Source organism: Paramormyrops kingsleyae, chromosome 20 (genome assembly GCF_048594095.1).
Source record: "Paramormyrops kingsleyae isolate MSU_618 chromosome 20, PKINGS_0.4, whole genome shotgun sequence".
In the NCBI taxonomy this organism is placed as follows: Eukaryota; Metazoa; Chordata; class Actinopteri; order Osteoglossiformes; family Mormyridae; genus Paramormyrops; species Paramormyrops kingsleyae.
This window is the reverse complement of record NC_132816.1, coordinates 22,831,022-22,848,962: the sequence shown is the minus strand read 5'-3', so window position 1 is coordinate 22,848,962 and position 17,941 is coordinate 22,831,022. Positions and strand designations below refer to the sequence as shown.

General features: G+C 51.4%; 2 protein-coding genes across 2 annotated transcripts in view; one reads left to right on the top strand and one right to left on the bottom strand.

The window, feature by feature from the left end:
- Positions 1–3,375, bottom strand: part of LOC111837665 (actin-binding LIM protein 1-like) — a 72,105-nt gene extending 68,730 nt beyond the window's left edge. The window contains exon 1 of the mRNA XM_072703300.1: positions 3,174–3,375. Within this exon, the coding sequence (XP_072559401.1) occupies positions 3,174–3,186 (13 nt within the window). The 5' untranslated portion in view covers positions 3,187–3,375. The remainder of the gene's footprint in view (positions 1–3,173) is intronic.
- A 3,965-nt stretch (positions 3,376–7,340) lies between these two features.
- fhip2a (FHF complex subunit HOOK interacting protein 2) lies at positions 7,341–16,988 on the top strand. Its single transcript, XM_072703577.1, has 17 exons — positions 7,341–7,681; positions 8,369–8,447; positions 8,577–8,746; positions 8,840–8,944; positions 9,055–9,177; positions 9,338–9,553; positions 9,718–9,914; positions 10,054–10,168; positions 10,885–10,961; positions 11,153–11,345; positions 11,536–11,699; positions 12,060–12,203; positions 12,667–12,757; positions 12,883–13,026; positions 13,134–13,274; positions 14,488–14,591; positions 14,712–16,988. The coding sequence occupies exons 1-17, from the start codon at positions 7,637–7,639 to the stop codon at positions 14,815–14,817; spliced, it is 2,214 nt and encodes a 737-aa protein (XP_072559678.1). The 5' UTR covers positions 7,341–7,636; the 3' UTR covers positions 14,818–16,988.
- Positions 16,989–17,941: the final 953 nt, after the last annotated feature.

Genomic DNA, 17,941 nt, shown 5'->3' with positions numbered 1-17,941 from the left:
TGCAAAGCTGCTCAGTTTAGACACTGTCACACATCTATTTCAATAGATGGACTTTGGGTGCTTGACTGTTAAGGTGCCCCTAAGCAGAGGTCCCTGGGGACCCAGGACATCGATGCTGACTTGAAATATGGCGGTCTGACGCGGCCTTCGGACCTCACTTCAGATACCGCACAGCATGCTGGGAGACCCGCAGCTGGGGGATAGGACAGAGACAGGGGGCCACGAACTGGAAGAACAATCGCAGCCCCCCCCCCCAGAAATGACTGCACTTCCAGAACAGACAATGTCACACTGGCTGAGTGGCATGCTTCCAAAGGTAGCCCCCTCTCCACCCCCAGGCTCTGGCGTGTCTGACTGACGTGCCACAGAGCCACAGAGGAAGACAGCCATCCAGAGCGATAATAAAGGCCTGCTCCCCCAGGCCACGGGGCAGCAACGCAGGCAACATGGCGGCGCTCTTTATTTACATTGCATCGTGGCCAATCAAAGCACCTGGGGCATGGGGGGGCATGGGGGGTATAGGTGAGCATGGGCAGCGCACCGGCAGGGCATGGGCAGGGCACGGGCGTAGCATGGGCGGAGCATGGGAGTGGCATGGGCGGAGAATGGGAGCGGCATCGGCGGAGCATGGGACGACATGGGCGGAGCATGGGACGACATGGGCGGAGCATATGTGGGCAGGTGTTCTGCAGCGCTTCCCAGGATTAAAGCTGCACATGAACAAAAATGGCTCGATATAGCAGCATGCTAACCCACATTTACGTCGGCTAAGAAGCCGCAGCCCCCAGCACATCTCTGGGGAAGGTGGAGAGCCACTCTCACTGTGACACGGCATTCCTGTAGCATTACAGAAAGGCTACAGAGAGCCAGGCCTTCTCCAAACGCAAAGGGTAACCCGCAAACAGACAGCACGACAAACAGGAGCATTCAGCCAAAGCCTTTCCCCTTCACTTTGAATGAGGCAAGACATCAACAAACATAAGTGGTTCAGATCCAAGCGTGATCTGATTGGCTGGAAGGTTCCAGCAGAGCTACTGATAATGAGGCAGAAAGGAGAGTGGCACAGGAGAGTGGCTCTGTCACTGTCCCTCCCCATTCCTTCAGCCGCTGACACCGGGGGCCAAAGATAGGGAGACCGACACCAGGGGGCTCAAAGGGGACACTGACACCGGGGGCCCAAGGGCAAGATTGATACCAAGGGCCCAAAGGGTAAAGGGGACACTGACACCAGAGGCCGGGGGCCCCAAAGGAAAGGCCGGGACCAGGGCCCCAAAGTTATCAAACAACCACAGCAACCCGACAGCTTCACAAAGCAGAAAGACTACGGCTTTGTTTCGATGGGTACATATGGGCTGACTGCGAGCGCATATGCTGGCGTTTTCAGGTCAAACCTGCCATATCTTCTTCTCTTTGACCTGTCCTTCCTCTTTTTCTCAGGGATACACACACATATGCACATGGTCTATAATACAAGCCTGCCGTTTTAGTGGTCAGTCATATCTTCGTGACAAGGTGACAGATTTGGGGCAGTCACGTACAGGCACAACAGCACTCATCAGGACTGGAGCAAAAGTGAGCTCTTCATTTCAATGTATGAAGCATATGAAATGTGATGAAGCTTTTTCACACCGTGGATCAGTTCTGTTACCCAAAGCAGTTAGCAGTGGTGAGGTATAACTAGGCTAAGCCACCACAACTAACAGCCAGTATGGATCAGAAAGCTTCTTTATGGGGAAGCGACAAGCAGCTATGTCTACCCCTGCTCCCACCTTAGGAACGAGCACCAAAGTGCAGCTGTGTGCCAGGTGATACCTCAGCACCATGTTAGTTCAAGTGGAATGGAACAGTGTGAATTGTTTTCCAGTGGCTGGAGTGCCAATCTTACCACCAACCCCCAAATCTGTCCCTGGAAATCAGGGGTCCTGCTTTTAGGACTGGATGTAGATTAACGTCATACCCAGGATTTACACAATTGCAGGTTAAGAGCCTTGCACAAGGGCCCAATGGAGTAGAATCACCCCTGGAATTCACGGGACTTGAACCAGCAACATTCCAATTGCTGGCACAGATCCCTAGCCTCAGAGACTCCACTCAAGGTTTAGCTCAATCATTTTTAGACCAAGCATATTTTAAACATTTCCAGAAATTAAGTAATTAGAAATAAAATATTTCAGGTAGTATCAGGAAATTCCATTTGAGATCAGTACAACATTGGCCTGGCATTAACGTGTCTACACCTCTAGGAGAATGTGCAATGAGATTGAACAATCGGCAAAGGATAAGCAGTCAGTTTCACACTTTAGTTTAAAGTGGAATGAAGTGCAGAGACTGCCTTACTGCAAAACTCAGAAGAAGTTGTGTGGTAAAATTTCAGATTTTATCACAACTTTTCAACTGAGAGCCCTTTCCCCTTGTGTGACAGTGTTGGGATGCGATCCTGCAGCCTCCTGGTTCCACGTAAATCCCTTACGTGCCTCAGGCGCACCTCACAAATGCCGAGTCAACATGTTATTCAACCGTCCGGATGAAAAGAAGAATGAGCAGGCGATGCTGGCGGGGCACAAAAGCCCGTGTGAACGCATACACTAATCCTGTCAGGCGAGCCGGCCCGTATTTCCCAATGGCGGCACGCAGAGACGGCAACAGCACGGGCCAAACGGGGGAGCTCCAGCGCAGAGGGATAGCAGGAAAATGGGGCTATAAGAAGAGGAAGCCGCATAATGAACGGCTCTACGGCACGGGGATGAACCATAAACTAACTAGGGCGGTTTATATAATACATAGCAGTTATTCGCATACCTCAAACAGCTGGAGCAACCTAGAACAGACCCGTGACTGCTACGCGTGACAGCTTCGAGTGACAGCCACGGGTGACAACCACGGGTGACGGAGAAGAAAACACAGACGAACACAGAGGTCTGCTGCGGAGCACACTGAAGCCCATGAGGAGCAAACGCGCGCATACACACACACACACGCGCCGCGCGCGCATACACACACACACACACACACACACACGAGCATACACACACACACACCCTAAAATCAGCGTCAAGGCAAAGGCCGCGCAAAAGAACAGCGTCAATGCTCAAATAAACCAGATTTATTTCTATCGGCTACCGCAGGCTCGAGCGTCGCACACCGCAGTGCAAAGAATGCCCATCGACACTCACCTCTCGCAGACATGTCTCACACAGACGCTGCTTTTTCACCCCCTCAAAAAAAAAAAAGAACGTCGCCTAAAAATATTATCCAAATAGGTTTCCAAACAGTGCAACGAAGGACGCGTCGTCCGATCGCTGTAATGAATTAAAGCAGGACGGCACGTCTATGCTCAGTGATGAGGGAAAGGGGAGGACGAGGGGCAGAGCGGAGCCGAGGGCTGGGCGTATTACGTAGGAGGCGGAGCAGAAAGAGACGCGGTAGGCAATGTCCTATTTGGGGCGGGGCTGAAAAAGACATAGGGGCGGGGCCTCGTCGGAGCAGCAGTTATTTATTCGGGCGGTGTCCTTTATGGGCGGGGATTAAAATATAGTGGGTGGTGCCTGTCAAATAGCAGAGAAGACAGCCGGCGAGGAGGGTTTGGGAGCGTATTTTGGGGTCGGGGCTTAAATAGTTGTGGGGCGTTGCTTGATAAGAGACGCAGTATATAGCCGGGAAGGTGGGTTTGGGAGGGGCTCGTACGTGGCCGAGGGAAAGAAACGCGAGGTGCGCGTGACTCTAAATGGCGAGGCTTAGAGAAACGTGACCGGGGTGTGTCCTGTGTGGGCGGAGCTGTTCGATGCACGCTGCTTCACATCATGTAATATATATTGCTACTTTGACAGCCGACTATTCGCTGAAAACAATTGAAACGGCTGTTCTTCAGGTCATTGTATAGTTTTTGTTGTTAATTACTGTTTGTTTAGATACATCTCCATTTAATAGCACACAAAAAGGGAAAGTAGTGCCATGACAGGACTGTAAATTAAACGTCCGTATTTATGCGTATTTATTACTCTCAAAAATTGAGTATTCTTGCTCTAGGCCAGTCACCGTGTTTCCTGTGACGTGGCCAAATACAATGGCTCATTGGCTGATGTACGTATCCCCGATGCCATGGAAATAAACACACACAAATACACACACCTAGAAAGATTAATGTTTTGCAGAGTGGGATAAAGAGATATGTGCTGCATTTAAAAGTTTCAATCACGCAACAAAGCAAATACCATAAGAAAACCATAAATCAAATAAGTCTTCTATGAAAAGATTTAGTGAGCTCTAGGCTAACAATATAAAGTACTTAATTGTGACGCTCTGTCCTGGTATAGATCTTAAGACTATTGGCCACAACCGGCAAACCAGCTTTTCGTTGTTGCACTGAACCTTTTGCCACTCAGATCGACAATCTGCTTGAAGCTAACCAGTTAAAGTCCCACTCCACCCTCCCACCTTGTCAGCGCAACAGGGAACTGGCTTGTTACACCTTATCTGTCGGTCAGAAGCCCAAAACATACTGGACCATCTGAAGTGCGAAATGTAGAAGCATAAGCCAATGATACAATCTCTGTTTGGGTTTGATGGTTTAAATCTCAAGTGACCTGCTGGCTTTGCGGATTCAATCATTCTAATCTGAACCACTCCATAACGGCATCATTTCTCTGAGATAATGTTCAAATTTATGCCTTTAGTGAAGATTGATTTATTGTGTGTGCTGAATTTAATCATCCCTCTTGGCTGACCATTATTAAAAATAAAGGTTTGACTACAGCGCCACCATCTGGCAAAACATGTAAACTTCTAAAAAAAAAAACCCAAGGCATTCTTAATACAAAAAATAGTAAAAGCGCGGTAAGAGGAAACTATTAAACGGGCAAGATGTATGCGAGTCTGTGCCTTGTGATGGACTGGCATCCTGTGTAGGGGGCCCTTTGCATCCTGGATTAGGGAATATATATATATATATATTGGTCATATTGTTTTGGTTCCTCAGTGCACAGACAGAAAAAACAAAAACTCATTTCAATGCATTTGTTGCCAAAGTGTTTTACTTCCCTGAAATTCACCAGTTATCAAAACATGCAGATTGTGGGCGGGTGGGGAGTACACCCCCACGGGTGTTCCTATGCCCCTGCTTACACTGTATCATACTACGCTAATACAAATACCATGGGCTGATCATTTCATAGCAGCATGTTTGACAGCGGAAGACACCTCGCCCTGCCCTCGCCGTTTCTCCCCGACTGTCTCCTGGGGAGGGTCATTGACAGGCAAAGAGGCAGGCTGACAGGGTCTGACCACCTCTGCCGCTCACAGTTCACACTCTCCATGGCTACCTGCCAAAGGGGGCATCTACTGTCTTTGGGTGAGACGACATCCAGTTTGCTGCTAGTTCGTTAATTACAAAAGTGCATAATCAGTGTGTTTGTTAGGGGGATCATCCATCCCTTTTTGCACTGCAGCTCCTATTAAGGACCACGTTGCGCTGCCATAATGTCAAATAATGCTCATGCATTTCATACCGTTAGAGAGCTGTGATCACTGGTGTGGAAAAAGAGAAGCTGCATCCGCAATAAGTATCAATGACTCCTCTGTCAGAGAGCCCTGTGAAGTCACTGCCTAAGCCTGATCAATGAAGTTACCTCATTACTGCAGTGGAGTCATCATTTATGACAGCCAAGATATAATATGAGATAATAGGAGGCAGATATGTCCAATAAGGACTTTGTGACTCCACATCGAAAGACAAAGCGTCACTTAACATGTGGCATGATATACAGCCGTGGAAAAAATTAAGAAGCCACTGTGCAATTTTTTGTTTACTGGTGTGTGTCTGAGAATAATATATATTTTTTTTTTTTGCAAACTGTAGCCTGGTTCTTTTCTGTTTCTCATTAATGAAGGGCTTCTTCCTTTATTTATGGAAGCTCAGTCCTGCTTCTAGAAGCCTGATGTGAACTCTCCTAGCAGTGCACCTCACACCTGCACTTAATGTTTCCCATTCCTTTTTAAGGTCATTTGATGTCATCCTATGATTCATGAGAAACTGTCAGATAAGTTAACAGTCACCTCTGGCATTAGACTGTTGCTTCCACCTATACCTGGCTGGATTCTGGTTGTTACCAGTTTCTCCTGATTCACCTTGTTGTTGTGTCCTGCTGTCTTAGAAACTTTGAACCTGGAAGCAGCCTGTGGCTCAGCATAGCCTTCTGCCAGCACACCACAATTAAATGAGGATTTTAAAATGGAGATTTGTTTAAAAATATAGAGTGGTCTCTTAATATTTTCCACAACTGTACATTGAGATACTATGGTGCCCTAAATTGACAGTTTCAGATTAAAAATGGACAGAGTTTGGGGAATTCACAGTGTGTTAATGGGCAGGGTTTGGGGAATTCACAGTGTGTTAATGAAAAGGGTTTGGAAATTTCAGAGTGTGTTATTGGACGGGGCTTGAAAAATTTGCAGTGTGCTACTCGACAGAGTTTGGAAAATTCACAGTATGTTATTGGACGGGGTTTGGGGAATTCACAGTGTGTTAATGGTCAGGGTTTGGGGAATACACAGTGTGTTATTTTTCACTCTGCATGTGGTTTTCACATTAAAACAGTGAGGAATGCACAATTCAGGTATTCACATGTATGGCTCAGTGAGTTTAGCCTCTGTGCCTCTGATTGGAAGGTCATTGGTCTTCACCCTGGCCTCAGCAGAATTGTGACATCTCTGTTGGCCCTGCAAGCCTGCCCCTTAATTCTCCAAAATGCCCCAGGAATGCTGAATAAATTACCCAAATCTGGCCTTGAACCCCAAACTTCACTCTGCAATTTATGTGTGCATGTCTAGGACAGTAAGAGGGGATATGAGTACAGATGCATTTCAATGTACTTGGCAAATGGAGGATCATTTCAATCACCACAATATTTATAGCGAAACTGGGTATTTCACAGAGTTTTTTTTTGTAGAAAAACTGAATATTTAACTGGGATAATATGTATAGCTACAATGGGCTTTTTCCCCACAGTAGAACATTGACTGGGTTTAGTGACTGGGCAGCTTAGTGAGAGTGAAATTTTATAAATAGTGGGAATTTCACAGTTGTACTGTGTGTCTTTTTCCCCCCAAAATGAGGTTTTTACAGAGACAGAGAGCGGTCTATGACACAGGCCTCGGTGCCTGTGATCGGATTCCACTGAATTGTACGTGTGTGTGCGTATATTTCCAAGGATAGAAGATGGGATCTACTACATCTACAGCAATCCAATGTACCCGTACTTGTATAAACGGCAAATTAAGCGTCATTTCAGATAAACCTCACAAGAACGTTTTGGCCGTTGCACCATCTCGCCGCTAGGCGGCGGTAGGGACGCCTCTCCGCGTCCCAGTCAGACTGGACTTGGAAGTGCCACGGTGTCCCTGTTAGCGGGCTAGCAGCTTAGCAGTCGCTGCGATGTTTACGTAGTGCTGAGGGGCGCCCGAGTCGACCCGTCTGCTTTTACGCGCTCGTATTAGCTCGTTGAGTTTTACTATTATTATTTTTAAGGGATAAGTGTACATTTATGAAAGCTTCAATCTGGATCGAGGCGGCAGCAACCGACGGAAGATAGAGGAGCTCTCTCGGTCTTCTCGGGAGAAGCTGCTTCAGTCCAAAAACAAAATGTTCTCCAAGTTCACCTCCATCCTTCAGCACGCAGTCGAGGCGGTAAGGAAAACCGCCGCAGAGGGGAAGGAAGCGCCTAGCCACGGCCGTGGTGTCAGGCGAGACCGAGGACGAATGGGCCTCCCTAGCCGAAGATGCTAAGCGGTCGGGTCGCCGGCTAACTGCCCTTAATCGGCGCTGTAGCCGGCGGATTGTTACTAAATATGGATCTACGTGGATAGTACATATTACATAGGAGCCGCTGTTTGGGTGTCAGAGGCTTTCCAGATAATTTTAAGGGTCGTCACCCGGGGCCGTCCTGACTCTGTTACGGCGATCTGGGTCACGTTTACCCCGACCAGACGCGTAGGATGTCGGCGTCGGCCGGTACGGGACTCGAGCCTGGTCGTCGAGCCTTCACTCTCTCCTGCTCAGATCCGGACAGGCATCCTGGTCGAAGTTAAAATGAAAGATTTCCATAAACAGGCCAGGGATGACCCGCTTCCTGTATTAAGACATTCCTGTAGGGGTGATGTGCGGTTTGAGGTGCATGGTTCGGCTCCTCAAGTAAGGTCAGCACAGCGCAAAGCACATTGCCCGTCATTTGTGCATTGCTGTCACTGAAAGCACCAGCCCCAGAAGATAGCATGTATGTGTGCAGCTATGCAGCCCAGTCCCTCAGGATGGGGGGACAGGAGGTGAGGTGACACGCAGGGTGGAAGGTGACTGGCTTCCCTTTTGTGTTTGCAGCTTGCGCCCTCCTTGCCTCTGCAGGAGGATTTTGTGTACCACTGGAAGGCCATCACTCATTACTACATAGAGACGTCAGGTAAGACACCCCGGGCCCCTGGGCCGCCATTACAACATGGCTCTGGAGATGGTGACCGCATCGCACTGTGATGGCGGGTTTTAAAGATGCCACCAGGTGTCTCTCAAAATGTTGCCGCTGTTTGGGCAGATGACAAGGCCCCCGTGACGGACACCAACATCCCCTCCCACCTGGAGCAGATGCTGGACATCCTGACCCAGGAGGAGGGCGAACGGGAATCTGGGGAGACTGGACCCTGCATGGAGTACCTTCTACACCACAAGATTCTGGAGACCCTGTACACGCTGGGCAAGGCTGATGTGAGGAGCCTGCGTGTGCCCTGTGTGCGCTCGGGGGGTGGGGGGTATCCGTGCTGTCGGCCACACTGTGTCCTGTGCCTCTGCCCCATCCAGTGCCCCCCAGGAATGAAGCAGCAGGTGCTGGGCTTCTACACCAAGCTACTGGGGCGGATTCGCCAGCCGCTCCTCCCTCACATCAACGTGCACAGGCCGGTGCAGGTGAGGCTGGCTCCTGCAGGAGGTCCCACACAGCAGCTTGGGCCCCATTCTTTCATCTGCTTCTATTTTTGGTTGAATTGTGTGTCTGCCCCCCCTCCCCCCCCCAACAGAAATTGGTGCGCCTGTGTGGAGAGGTACTGGCAGCCCCCACAGAGAATGAGGAGATTCAGTTCCTCTGCATTGTCTGTGCTAAGCTGAAGCAGGACCCCTACCTGGTCAGCTTCTTCCTGGAGGTGGGCTGATGACCCCTTGAAGCTGCGGGCTACCTGAGTGTCATTGAGATGCACGCCGGCCCTGGGGGGAAAGCCTGTCCCCAGGGCCGCTGCTTCATGCTGGTTTGCGTGTATGTTGGTGGTTTAACCTCATGTCCATTATGTTGCACATGAACAACAGAACAAGGCAAAGGTGGGAGCCACCCGGGCATCTGAGTGCGGGGGGCTGGGGGGGGACGCGGCCGGGGCCACCTCACCTGACACCGGCCAGGCACCTGCAGTGGGGGAGCCAGGACTGGAAGCCAACGGGGCAGCTGCTGCTGAGCAGAGTGCCCAGGCCAACCAGAACCACAGCTACAACCTCGTCAACTCCTTGCTCAACCTCACCAAGAGCCCGGTCAGTGTTCCCGGCAGTACAGACCCCGTCTCTGTACTGTACTGACTCTGTCCCCACTGTCTCTAAAATGGCAGTTATGTAGCCAGCAGTACTGACCGCGTCAACAGGATGATTATATAGTTATATAGTTGGCAGTACTTACAGTGCACCGCTCTCCCTGGCAGGACGGCCGGATCGTGGTGAAGGCCTGCGAGGGCCTTATGTTGCTAGCCAGCCTTCCTGAGCCGGCAGCCGCCCGCTGCCTGACAGAGAGCACAGCCCTGTGTCAGCTGCTGGCCGAGCGCCTCTCCGTATTCTACCGGGCGCTGCCCCCATCCATGGACCCGCTGGACATTGAGACCCTGGAGTCCGTCAACTGGGGGTAAGTGGATGTGGTACTTGCTCTGGGGGTGTGTATGGGGGGGGGCTGATCCTGACTCTGCTCTGCCCTGAGCTGTGTCCCTCGTTGAGAATCGGTGGTCTTGTGCTGGGTCTGAGGTGTGCCCCATATCGCCCGGCAGGCTGGATGCCTACAGCGTGAAGGAGGACGCCACGGCCTTCACAGGCAAGAGGCCACTCATTTCCTTCCTGTCCTGGCTGGACTACTGTGATCAGCTGATCAAGGAGGCTCAGACGGTACCAGAACTGTCACCATGCACCCGTATACAGCACCAGCATCAGCACGCTAGACACACTAACACAGCAATGGCACACTGAACACCTACACACAGAAACAGCACACTGAGGCAGTGGCGGCACGCTGCACACACGGAGTACCGCACACCGAGGCAGGGGCGGCACGCTGCACACACGGAGTACCGCACGCCGAGGCAGGGGCGGCACGCTGCACACACGGAGTACCGCACGCCGAGGCAGGGGCGGCACGCTGCACACACGGAGTACCGCACGCCGAGGTAGGGGCGGCACGCTGCACACACGGAGTACCGCACGCCGAGGCAGGGGCGGCACGCTGCACACACGGAGTACCGCACACCGAGGCAGGGGCGGCACGCTGCACACACGGAGTACCGCACGCCGAGGCAGGGGCGGCACGCTGCACACACGGAGTACCGCACGCCGAGGCAGGGGCGGCACGCTGCACACACGGAGTACCGCACGCCGAGGCAGGGGCGGCACGCTGCACACACGGAGTACCGCACACTGAGGCAGTGGCGGCACGCTGCACACACGGAAGCAGCAACGGCATGCTGGAAACACTGCAAACCTGCACATTGAGACAGCAGCAGCATGTTGGACACAGAGATGTCTTCTGGAGATGATCCTTATGTGAGTGTGATGGCACTGAGGTGATTTCCCAGCATGCTCTGAAAGTAGGCTGCTCCTTTGGACAGACGGCGGCTGTGGTGTTGGCCCGGGCTGTCAGACAGAAGTTTCTGGTGCCCACCCTGGAACCACAGCTCATGCAAACGTAACTATCGCACCATGATGTTTACCATTGAACTTTGATGTCTCAGAATCATGCTTGACCTCACTCGTTTATAACTTTGAACAGTTTTAAAATTTACCCTTGGACCTCTGAGTCTTCTTACGTACAGCCCGAACCCTAATCCTATGGCAGTCTGACCTTTGACATCGCCAATGTGACCCTTGACCCAACAGCTCAGAGATGGGCATCCTGACCTCCACGGCCCTGCTGACCCGAATCATAAGGCAGATCAGTTCGGAAGCGCTGCTTCAGGAGACGGTGTACTTTCTGCTGGGGGAGGAGCGGGAGGCGGAGACCCGCGACGGGGCAGGCCGGCCCCCACTGCGTCACAGGCTCATCGAGCACTGCGACCACCTGTCTGATGAGGTCCGTCAGAAGCCAGGTTCTGGGCATGCGTATCCAGGCAGAAATGAAGTGTCATAATATTCAACTTAATGCTGTGTGTAGGCAGTATTTACATGAAACTGTTTCAGCACCACAAGTTTAAAAATTGAGACTCGGTTAACTAACGTGGAGCCTCACTGTGTCCCGCTCTCTTTCGCCCCCCGCTGGACAGATCAGCATCATGACTTTGCGCATGTTCGAGCACCTGCTGCAGAAGCCCTGTGAGCACGTGGTGTACAGCCTGGTGCTGAGAAACCTGGAGGAGCGGCGCTACCTGGAAAACAAGCCACAGGAGGACAGGGAGGCACTGGAGAACGGGCAGCTGCCTGATGCTGTGTAAGTCAGGCTAACGCCTCCAGCTGTTAGCAGGGACGCAGTCACAGCTGTGTCGCCTTCTGTGTGACACACATCCTCATCCAAATACGCTAAATGCTAATGCATATGTGCCTACATTGACACGTGCAGACACGGCTGTCTAAGACAAGTGTTTAGGCTATATCACGAGAGAATATTCAAATTAATGACAATATGAATGTTCATAATCACAGTACAGTGTTTTACTGATATCTCGCCTCAGCCCTCCTGCATCGGCATGGTAACGTGCCGTTTTAGGATGGGGATTACAGGTAAGGCTGTGTTGGGTGAATGCGTACTGTGTTCATGCATTAAGTCATGAAATGCTGTGCTGTTATGTAGGGACCTGGAGGAGGACCCTTTGTTCACAGACCTCTCCCCAGACAACAGACTCTCCAGCCCGGACTGGCTCAGCTCCTCGCCGCCTCAGTCGCCAGACCACGCAAAGCCTGATGGGAAGACGGAGGTCCACAAGATAGTCAACAGGTCTGGGCAGAGTGCAGTATACGTGCTGTTCAGTTTGTGAGAGCTTGTGAGTGACTTAACTGCACAGCGCCTCCAGTGGCCCTCATGTAGACCTAGAGTGAAGTTTTTTTTTGTTTAGTTTTCATTGTGAAAATGTCACCGAAGTTAGAAGAAGAGTTGATGTGCAGCTGACCTGTGATGGCTTTAAGCTGGAGGTGCTGCTGTGCGTGTGGCTGTATCTGACCTGTGATGGCTGTAAGCTGGAGGTGCTGCTGTGTGTGTGGCTGTACCTGGCTGTGATGGCTGTAAGCTGGAGGTGCTGCTATGTGTGTGGCTGTATCTGGCTGTGATGGCTGTAAGCTGGAGGTGCTGCTATGTGTGTGGCTGTATCTGGCTGTGATGGCTGTAAGCTGGAGGTGCTGCTGTGCGTGTGGCTGTATCTGAGCTGTCCTGAGCAGGCCCTTCCACACTCTTCTGTTCCCAGCTTCCTGTGCCTGGTGCCCGAAGAGGCCAAATCGTCCTACCAGGTGGAGGGCTCCGGTTACGACACGTACCTGAGAGATGCACACCGACAGGTGAGGCCCACCGGTGTGAGGTACTGAGGCCACTGGCACAGCTGGGCGTGTGACGTTCAGAGCCCCTTGTCACGGCTGGGGGTGTGTGACATTTAGAGCCTGATTACCGTGTTCTGCATCTCCAGTTCAGGGACTACTGTGGCATCTGCGTACGCTGGGAGTGGTTGGGGACGCCTAAGCCCCTGGAGAAGTGTGAGCAGGATGGGCCCTTCTTCGAGGGCCACTTCCTGAAGGTTCTTTTTGACCGCATGGGCCGTATACTGGACCAGGTAGGCAGATCATCGGTGGGCAGAGCATCGGGTGGGTGGTTGCTGGCCGCAGAGGGGCGGAGCGTCACCCGCCTGATTTGTGTGTCTGCGCCCTTCCTTCCCTGCAGCCGTATGACGTGAACCTGCAGGTGACGTCTGTGCTGTCCAAGCTGGCCCTGCTGCCCCACCCTCACCTACACGAGTACCTGCTGGACCCCTACATCAACCTAGCCCCCGCCTGCCGCTCCCTCTTCTCCGTCATAGTCCGGGTAAACACCCTCTGTTTGGCGGGGGCAAAAATTGAGAAAGTTAATCTGTCTCTTTGCCTGCCTGCCTTTCTACCTGTGTCTCCACTTGTCTTTGTCTGTCTCTCTCTGCTTGCCTCTCTGCCTGTCTCCTTCATGTCTCTCTGCCTGTCTCCTTCATGTCTCTCTGCCTGTCTGTCTGTCTCTCTGCCTGTCTCCTTCATGTCTCTCTGCCTGTCTGTCTGTCTCTCTGCCTGTCTCCTTCATGTCTCTCTGCCTGTCTGTCTGTCTCTCTGCCTGTCTCCTTCATGTCTCTCTGCCTGTCTGTCTCTCTGCCTGTCTCCTTCATGTCTCTCTGCCTGTCTGTTTGTCTCTCTGCCTGTCTCCTTCATGTGTCTCTGCCTGTCTCCTTCATGTGTCTCTGCCTGTCTCCTTCATGTCTCTCTGCCTGTCTGTTTGTCTCTCTGCCTGTCTCCTTCATGTCTCTCTGCCTGTCTCCTTCATGTCTCTCTGCCTGTCTGTTTGTCTCTCTGCCTGTCTCCTTCATGTCTCTCTTCCTGTCTGTCTCTCTGCCTGTCTCCTTCATGTCTCTCTGCCTGTCTGTCTCTGTCTCTCTCCTTCATGTCTCTCTGCCTGTCTGTCTCTGTCTCTCTGCCTGTCTGTCTCTCTGCCTGTTTCTCTCTGCATATCTCTGCCTGTTTCTGTCTGTCTGCCTGCCTGCCTGTTTGCCTCTCTGTAAGTCTGTATGTCTGTCTGTCCCTCAGTCTCTCTGCATGTCTGTTTCTCTATGTATGTATGTCTGTCTCTTCATGTGTCTCTCTGCCTGTCTCTGCCCGTTTCTCTGCCTGCCTGCATCTGTGTCTGTCTCTCTCTCTTTGCCTGCCTGTCTCTGTATGTGTCTCGCTGTCTTTCTCTGCCTGCCTATCTCTCTGCAGATCTCTGCTTGTCTCTGTCTGTGTACCTGTCTCTCTGCCTGTCTGTCTCTCTGTATATGTGTCTGTCTGTCTTTGTCTCTTCCTGTCTGTCTTTCTGCCTGCCTGTCTGCCTTTATGTCTGTCTCTCTGTATGTACATGAGCAAGTTTCTTCTCCCTTAATTAGCTGAGTATCTGGTCCTGCCGGCACAGGGCACCACATGAGGTGCGGTGTGCATGTGGAGGCATGTCCCTGTCCTCAGGGCTGCAGTTCCGTATAACAAGGGCCCCCCTCCCCCATGGGGCTGTGTGTCTCCCGCTCCAGGTGGTGGGAGATCTGATGCTAAGGATCCACCGCATCCCCGACTTCACCCCCAAACTCCTGCTGGTCAGGAAGAGGCTACTGGGCTTGGAGCTGGAGGGCGCAGGGTGAGTCTCTCGGTGCTGCTTCTGGGAGCTCTGTGGTGGGGTTCAGTGTCCTCCTCTCATTTTAAAAGCGGGTTCTCCTCGGATGTGCTCACATGTGCCTGTGTATGTGGCCCCGCCCAGCATCGACCACATGACCCTGCTGGAGGGTGTGATCGTCCTAGAGGAGTTCTGCAAGGAGCTGGCTGCCGTCGCCTTTGTCAAGTTCCATGCTTCCACGTCGCCATGAGGCTGTACCTGTGCTCTGCCACAATTTGGATGGGCCTGGGGACGGGGAGGGGGTGGGGCGCGTCGACGCACCATGATGTGGCGTAACCCCACCCACGCTGGGATGAAGAAGGCGTCACGGCAGAAACGGTGTCGCATGTGATTCTGCACTTTATGTGCATTGAACGGACACGTCAGAACTCTCATCTGTAAAAAGACGTTTGTTTGTTTGTTTGTTTGTTTGTTTGTTCATTTGTTTTTAATGTTATTATTAAGCCGCACATCTCAGTCAGCGTCTAAAGCTTCAATGCCTTTCAGATAACATATTTCTGCCTTTTAACTTTCGTGGGAGAGAAGGTGATGAAAGTGGTTTTTGCTGTTGATCCTGTTCTGCCGCCCCCCCCCTCACCGCTTCGTCCCCCGGGGCAGGCTGTGGCCCCACCCTCTCGTGACGTTGGGTGGACACATGTTGGTGGGTGTGATCTTTCCGGCTCTCAGGTTTGCCTGTCATTCGCGGGGACGGACATGGAAGCGGCAAGGGTTGTGTCTGGGGGGGGGGGCATGTGGTGACATGATATTCTGATGGTCAGTGCCGGTCCAGATATTGCAATCATGTCATGCTTTTAACATTGTTTTCTGTAAAGTGTATCTGATTGCAACCCCTCCATCCATTACTGCTGTGTCGTGTAGTACAGTCCTCCACCATGCGGGGGTGCTCGTGCTGTGCCTTCACAGTGGGCATAATGTGAGCATTACGTGTACATGTTTTATTATTGTCTTTTTACAGAGCATGCTTTATTTATAAGGACAGACAGCAAACGTCATTCATAACCTTGTGTTTCTGTAACGGTAAGCAAATATGCTGTTTTTTTTGTTTGTCAGTTACAGTTCTTGGGGTTTGAGTTTTCTGATAATATTTTGTGGACTTTGCCCTGTGGAACCTCTACTTCTTGCCAACAATAGTGTTTCGTAGTGGGGAGACATCGAGATGGCCAGCTGAAGTTCTGAGCTGGCCGTGTGCCTCCCCTCCCAGCAGGGGGCACACTGTACCGACCGGGTGTGTCGGGGCTGTCTCTGTCTGCCCATTCCACTTTCAGCTGTCTTAATATTAACAGAGCTCCAGTGTTGGACATTTGCACAGATGTGATCCCGCGCAGACGCTGTACAGATTGCTGTACATTAGGTCTCTTTTTATACCTTTCCTTTGTGAACTGAAACATAAGGGGTGTGGGACTGACTTGCTGCTCCTGCCTCTGTCCCATGGTCCATATGTAAAGCTCGTGATTGTTTCTGCTCATGCTGTTTTTATACTGACACTTCCTGTAAATTCTAAGTCTCCGGTCCAAGGGCAGGAGGAGCCAGCCGATGTCGCTGCGTTTTTACACGTCAAGCCTCCATGTCACCGACCGCCTCGTCTCGCCGCAGTCAAACGCACGGTGTTTGGTCTCATCATCGCCGATTCCCTCGAAGGCCGCCTGCTGCGTGTTGGGAACTCCCCCATTTGGTGCGAGTCATACAAAGGTTCCCGTTGCTGGAGCTCTCATGTTCCCTGAGTGCATCCTCTGCTTTCGCCATCGCCAGCCTTGGACCTTCCTTGCAGTTCCTCTTCCTCACTGCTCACTGCTCTTGGGAGGCATTGCAGAGTTGGCTCGTCATGAGACTGACAGGCTGAGAGTCACATTGAAACTGCACTGAGTCTGATTGGAGCAGCGGGCAGGAACATACACAGCCTTTAATTTCTCATGGGGAACGGGATGCAAAAGTAGGTTAGTGAGGAATGTCCGTCTGAGGGGGGTAGATTCAGCTCGCTGTAAACATCCTGTTAGTGCAGCATGGAGAGACGGAGACCTTGACTGTCTCATAGACTGAAACTGCAGTGCTGACCCCTGCTGGGCACAGATGGTGGTGCTAGCATACATCCAGCATCACAGCTCTCTAGTGTTTGTATCCCACCAAGTCTCCTGTCAGCACGCCCCATGTCCTCTGTCAGTGTGCGCCAGCGTGCCCCACCCTCACTGTCTTCCTGCCCCCCACGGAGCACCCTGACTCCTGCACCTTACGTCGTCATTTTGCCTTGGCCAATGAAAACTGTGCTACCCTTGGTAAAGTGTGCGTCCAGCCCTCATAACGGATGGCGTTTGGGTTTTGCTCTTGTTAATTTTTCCCTGATGCATTAAAGCATTTAACTCCTTGTGTTTGGGTTTGTGTTATAACTCAGTAACTCCAGTGGGGCGGGGGGGGCGGCAGCAGTTCTGTAGTAGGTTTGTATGTAGTGATATCCTGTGAGACGGTTGGTGTTGCTAAACATGGTGGGTAGGGAGTGGCTTTAGGGTGTGTGTCTGGTGGGGCTGACCTCTGCCTATAGTGAGAGCTGCTGCCCTCAGCACAGACAATCACATGGGCTCTGAGGTGAACCAGACCGGGCCAGGAGGAGCAAGGACACGTCACAGGACGCCTAGCATTTATTTTGATTGGCGGGACTCACACCACAGTAACTCGACATTAGTCTCCAGTGATAACCTATTTTTAACCTTTTAATTTTTACTCTCAATTTCTTCCGCACTGTATCACCAGGTCAAATTCCTGTGTACTCCAAACTGTTGCTTGCTGGTCCACTAGACAGCTAAAGAAGAATCCCTGTGACCCAGACCAGGAAGCTGGAAGATGGACTTGCTTACAGTGTGATCTCTCATATGAATTTAGAGCTATTGTGCGTCTAGATTTTTCCATTTATCCTCCATAACTCTATTCAGTAAAAGAGCAGTTAGTCTGGAGAATTTCCCTGGAAACATCAGGTTTTTGGATATGGGAGGGAAACCCGCAGAAAGATGAGAAATTACAAATGCCATGTAGATAGCAATCAAACCAACAGCATTCCGAGCGTGAGCCTACAGCGCAACTCACTGGGCAGAGATAAGCAAACTGTCAGAAATGACGAAATGTACGGATGAGAGCGGGTTTAACCACCGTGCGGGAGAATGTCGAAAATCGAAACACTTATATTATCTATTTTCTAGTTGGACCAGGTGAACCATCTTCGATTTATAGAGGGGAATAAGCACCGAATAATTCTAAAGCGCTTGTAAAACAACATTAATTAAACAAATCAGAGAAAATAGTTGTTGAATTATAAAATAAGCGTAATT

Bases quoted from the DNA above. Each gene is read 5' to 3' on its own strand.
- fhip2a (XM_072703577.1), top strand. From the start codon at position 7,637: ATGTTCTCCAAGTTCACCTCCATCCTTCAGCACGCAGTCGAGGCG. The intron at 10,169-10,884 runs GTACCAGAACTG...TCCTTTGGACAG, and splicing joins TGATCAAGGAGGCTCAGACG to ACGGCGGCTGTGGTGTTGGC. The intron at 13,027-13,133 runs GTAGGCAGATCA...CCTTCCCTGCAG, and splicing joins TGGGCCGTATACTGGACCAG to CCGTATGACGTGAACCTGCA.